At 43.4% G+C, this 6,000-nt stretch overlaps 1 protein-coding gene across 1 annotated transcript in view; it reads left to right on the top strand.

The window, feature by feature from the left end:
- Positions 1-325: 325 nt before the first annotated feature.
- LOC128366644 (thrombospondin type-1 domain-containing protein 7A) overlaps positions 326-6,000 on the top strand; it is a 230,626-nt gene continuing 224,951 nt past the window's right edge. The window contains 1 exon segment of the mRNA XM_053327378.1: positions 326-476. Within this exon segment, the coding sequence (XP_053183353.1) occupies positions 326-476 (151 nt within the window).

Here is a 6,000-nt window from a genome sequence, read left to right as displayed (position 1 = left end):
TCTCTCTCTCTATCTCTCTCTCTTTCTTTTTCTCTCTGTCCTTCACCAAGACTAAGTACCGGACCTCAACTCCTGCAGGACTGATAACACACACACACACACACACACACACACACACACACACACACACACACACACACAGACATACACACCTCATTATTTTTCCCTGTCTTACACTCACACACACACTCTCACTTCACTTCTCGTTGCCTTTTGGACTAGTGTGTTTGCTTTTTTTGGTCTTTTTTTTTTTTTTTTTTTTTTTTTACACTGCCTTCACTGACCGTCTGAGCTGAGTGGATTTACTTTTATCCTGTGGCGGACCATGGGGCTGGGGTGGAGGGGTGCAGGGACCCTTGGAAAAAGGACAGAGGGGAGCTGCTGGTACCTTTTGGTGACATTGCTGCTGCTCTGTGGTTTCTGGAAGGCTCACACACAGACAGATGATTGGAAGTCTGTCTACTACTGGGAAACAGGTACAGCTAAACCACTAATTAGACATAACATTTCCTCTTTTTTTGCTTTAAATAAAGAGATGCTTTTGGTGGTGAATCAGTGTTGTGCTGTTGATGCTGCTATGTGTGTGTTGTGTGACATCCCACACTCAGAAAGAAAAAAACAGTCAGATCTAATCATCCCCGTGCTTTCAGCTTTCAGCTTCAGCTTCGTTATTTGTGGGGAGATGTGTTCTGTAGGGTGCAATAACTTTAAGATTTTAAGGGACATTTCAAACCATTGCATCTCAACAGTGTTATTTTTCTATCATGTAGATAAAAGGTTCTTTTGGATCTAGTAGAGGGAAAAAAAAGACATATCCTCATGCTTAACTGACTTGCATAGGTTGACAATGCTTCCAGATGACACACTTTGGTTGTCTCATAAATTTGTTATTTGACATATAAGACTCCACGCAGCTGAACTTCAAAGATACATACACTTGAAAGATGACCCAGAAATCTACAGTAAAGCTGTCTCCTCTTACTGAATAGCATGTGGCTTGCAGGACAACCATGATCCATTTTTGAATGGATTACTTTCATCTCCCTGAGTCTCAGGTGATGCACCATTATTGAAATGTTGCTGCCGTGTGTTACAGCATGCGGATGATTGATAGACACTGCCGCACAAATAGTGCTCGGGGAGGGAAGCGGAGAGCAAGAATGGCTTTTGATGGTATTGATACGAGATCAGTGGTGAATGAGCTGCGATTGTGTGTGTGTGTGTTTGTGATTCATATCATTCATGTGGAGGATGTGGAGATTGATGCGTGTGTTTCTTATCTTTACACATACTCGTGTTCTGTGCTGGATGTATCTGTGTTTAAGTGTCTATCAGAGGAAGCATCATATGGAGTCAATTGAGTGTCACAGTGAGATCCAATGAATTATATTATCACTGTTGACATGCTGGGAAACACACAGCCACCTTAAACTAGTGCTCAGCATCCATGCATCAATTTAGTGTAGGGAGGATAGATGATGCAGTGAGCCCTCATTATCACCACGATGATAGCTAATGGACACTTATTAAATCAATCTCTGCAGTCTTTCTTTAAAAATATTTGGGAAATCCTTTAAGGTATAAATTAAATCACCATATCTCTCAGTTCATATATTATAATCCCCAATGAGACAGAGAAGTTCAGAAGGTTAAGGCTTGCTCTTTTCTCACACAGACATTTTACATAAAACTGTGTCTCATTACCAGTAAAACTTCTCCCTTCTTTCTCTCTCTCTCTCCCTCTCTTTCTACCCCCTAACTCAAACACCCCCTCTCCACTTGTCCTGCCCCGCCTCGCCCAGCACCAGTCCCCAGTTGACGTATCCCACGTCTCTCCTGTGGTTCTGCATCTTTAAAGAGGATGTAGCTGAGTAAGGAGATTAAAGGAGCAGGGATTTAACAACCCAGGAAAGACAGCCCAGGGAACAGACTTGAGAAAGAGAAAGGCAGAGTGAGCACTGCAGGCAGAGAGAGGGACTAACTTAACCTACATCTACCCTACTGTAGGTCATAGTGATTACGCCTCTCTCCCACGCTACAGCACCTTTCTCCCACACTATACATGCTGCTCAACGGGAAAGCTCTAGGCTCTATGCTTTGAAATGTAATCCAGTGTTGGGAGTTTGTTCACTTCTTTCCAAATAAAAGGTAGCGCATTGATTTCAGCCCTGGAGTCTTCTTTTTTTTTTTTCTTCTGTGCCTCTTTGGTTTGACAAATGCCTGCAGAGTATTAAAATCACATAGGGCAATTTAGGGCTTTGAATCCCAGCGCTTTTCATCAAAATGTGATTATGTTTGCACAAGATTTGCATACTTTTCTTGCCAATCGAAGCTTGCTTTTAAAAAAAAAAAAAAAAAAGAAAAAAAAAGACACAAAATGTGATGATGTTTGTGCACATTTGCAGAGTGTGCAGTGGGGGGAATATTCTTCTTGTGGCAAGCGATGCTCTGATGTTTTGCATATTGATGAGTCTAGCTGAAATACGGCCCCTGTCTTCAAAACTGTGGGGAATTGGGTCTGCATTGCTTTTATTGCCTTCTGTGAAAATATGATGTATCTGTTTTGGAAGGTGAGACAGTTCAACACTGTTTTTTTTTCTTCTTTTTTTTGTGTGTGTGTGTGTGTGTGTGAGAGAGAGAATTATATTCAAATGAGGCATATAAGAGGCAACAGACTCCTCCAGCACTGCTAGTGAATATTTCTGAAGGTGGTGATGAGGATAACTGCAAAAAAAAAAAAAAAAAAGAAAGAAAGAAAAAGGATGAGAGTGATTATAGCCACCGTGAGCATTGTGGTGATGATGATGATGATGGTGGTGATAATGCCATGCCCAGAGTTGCCTTTGAGAGATTGCGAGGAGTTTGTCTCCCTCTCAGACGCTATTTTCACACCATTTTTCTTCTTGTCGCTTCCTCTCAACAGTGCACTCCCTATGCACTTCTCCCCCTCTGCATCTCTTATCGCTCTATTTCCCCGTCTGGCACTGATACTATATTTTGCATTGCAGTTTTAAGATCTGCAGCTTTTTCTTCTTTTCTTTGTCTCTCCAATCACTGCAACAATAAAATATGCTGAAATCCCACAGCAACCCTCTCAGTCACCAAAAAGTAAGGAAGGCATAAGTCTCCATACCAGGATGACAACGGATCAAACAACATATCGGCTGTATTTGTGTGAAATAGAGAAGCGCTGCACATGCACATGCACATGCACTGAGGCACACGTACACACACTCAGCAGGTGTGTTTCCTGGTACAGTGTGTGTGTGTGTGTGTGTGTGTGCGCGCTTCATTAGAGTCTGTTGTTCTTGTTGGAGCGACAAGGTTGCCAGGTTTGAGCTATCAAGACCTCACATGCTTGCCTTGAGGACAAAGCAATTACAGGAGGTGGAGTAAGTGATTGTGTCGTCAAGCAAAACGTACTGTAACACTTCAACGTCTTGGCATTCACCGTGTGTGTCCGTGTGTAAGAGTCCTTATTGTATCGATGATGACGCAGGTTCATTTTCTCCCCTCGTTACTGATTTATATGACACAGGTGAGCTTTGTTTGACCCTCCTGTTGTGCTCCCGGGTCAAATTGACCCTATCTCTTTTGACTGTTCCTTCCTTCCTTCTCTCCTTCCTTCCTTCTTTCCTCTTTTCCGTCCGTCCTTCCTTCCTTCCTTCCTCTCTTTACTTCCTTCCCCTTTTCCTCCTTCCTTCCTTCATTCGTTACTTCCTTCCTTCCTCATTTCCTTCCTTCCTACCTTCCTTCCTTCCTCCCTCTTTTCCTCCCTTCCTTCCTTCATTCGTTACTTCCTTCCTTCCTACCTTCCTTCCTCCCTCTTTTCCTCCCTTCCTTCCTTCTTTCCTCCTTTCCTTCCTTCCTTCCTCTTTCCTCCCTTCCTTCCTTCCTTCCTCATTTTGTTCGTTCCTTCCTTCCTCCCTTCCTCATTCCTTCTTTCCTCTCCTTACTTCCTTCTTATTTCCTCCCTTACTTCCTTCCTATTTCCTCCCTCCCTTCCTTCCTTTCTTCCTCTTTCCTCCCTTCCTTCCTTCATTTGTTCCTTCCTTCCTTCCTTGACCTGAGCACAACAGGAGGGTTAAATAACCTTTTTGTTGACGCGGTGAGGCAACGTGTCAACAGGTGCCAAATCATACGTCAGTCTGTTTCGACCTCCTGATCTGATCATCAAGTTCCAACCTCCCCCTGGATGCAGGTCCTTAATCTTTCCTGTGATCCAGATTATCTATCATTCAGATTACGCAGGAGTTGCCTCTGGTCTCTGATCAAGCCAATCCCATTTCACCTACTGTCTGGTTTTATCAGGTCAAGTCACACTTCTTGGCACGTGGCTCTCAGCTGTGGGGCTTTCTCGTTAAGTCGTCTGAGTCATGCACGCGCTGTCCAACTAATAGCTCTAATTTGACATACTTACCCTCCATGTGTGTTTTTCTACGAGTGAGTGCAGCGCCCGATGTTAACACCCAACAAAGTGCTGCTTTAAAATTTTTTATCTTCTATGGATAAATCATAAAGTTTCAGCCGCTGCATTGACAGGTAACATTTTGAGATCTTCTGAGTTGACAAAGTTGAGACAGATAAAAGAAAAGCGATGATGGCTCCTGATCAGCCACCTGTTACACATTCTGCTCAAAGCAGTGGCATTTTAATGTTTGCTTCATCGATTTACACATTATGAACCACACACTTTAACACCTCTATCCTTTATTGATTGATCACTGAGACTGGTGGAAAATAATCCGAGCAGATATGTTTTTAATTTTGTCGTGTCAGACTTGTTAATCATTTCAGATCAATTAATCAGGCTGTGTGTCTCAGTACTGTATGTGTCTGTGTGTGTCTCTGTGTGTGTATGTATATGTGTGTGTCTGTGTGTGTGTGTGTGTGCTTGCATGTGTAGGCCTGTGCATTTGTCAGCCCCTTATCTCTAATGACCTGTCACTTCCCAGAAACAATGGAGTTTTAGTCCTACACAGTATGATACAATGAAGACCGCTGCAGCTTTCAGCGCTCTGAACACACTGCTATGTGTCACCACGTCGCGCTGATGTCACCTTTCAGTGTGCGGGGACAGGGCGACTGGCGCTGACAGGCCATTGTTAGCTGAATACATTCCTCCCTTCACCGAGGCACCGGCAGTTGAAGGATGTCACCCTCGCCGAGGGTTGTTAGCGACTCTCCCACAATCACCTGCTATTACAGCGGACCCACTGAAGAGGCCATCCAGGAAATTGAGGGAGAGAAGGTGTGACGGGTTCACAAGTTCACTACACCAAGGCGAGGTCATTAATATAGCAAAACGCCTTCAGCCAAGCCGACTGTAGTAGCAGAACACAAGACGAGACGAGTTCAAAAGAAGAGCCTTCAGGTCGATAAAAACAAAAGTGCAGTATTGATGTCTTGCAGGTGCCTGTGACTAATTAAGCATACAGTGGCTTCTAGAGCTTTATTTCCTGTTAAGAGTTTGTATTAATTAGCTCTGATCATCTTAATGTGTGTGTAATCACTTTGGATAAATGCTCTTATTTACAGCCTCTCATTCCATAAGTAGGTTTCTTTGACTGTGATTTATTGACGTCCTCGACTGACCTGAGCACCAGCCTCACTCATTGGTCCAGATTTAAATTAGTACCTGCTGTCTCTCTTCACCCTGAGAATCCTCCGCTTTAAATAGCTGTGTGCTAATACCTGAGTATTATGTCAAGACGGTTGTCTTGAATTGAGCCAGAAACACACGTCTGACTGAGTGGGTAAAGCCGTTTCATTTGATAGCAGCAGGAATTGACTGGCATCACCTCAGCTGAGAATATCCCTTGGAGATTCCTCCCTAATTTTAGTGTGAACATTTCAACGTGACTCTCTGTGACCCTCATTAGCATAGCACCTGAGGGCAGAGTCTGGTACACAAGAGCCTGGTAGGTAATTGGCTAGCCACTGTTTAAATTCCTTAGCAACAGGCAACAAATTTAGGCCATGCATATAAATTAACTCAAT

This window comes from Scomber japonicus, chromosome 10 (assembly GCF_027409825.1).
Source record: "Scomber japonicus isolate fScoJap1 chromosome 10, fScoJap1.pri, whole genome shotgun sequence".
NCBI classification, from domain to species: domain Eukaryota; kingdom Metazoa; phylum Chordata; class Actinopteri; order Scombriformes; family Scombridae; genus Scomber; species Scomber japonicus.
This window is presented reverse-complemented; position numbering and strand designations above follow the sequence as displayed.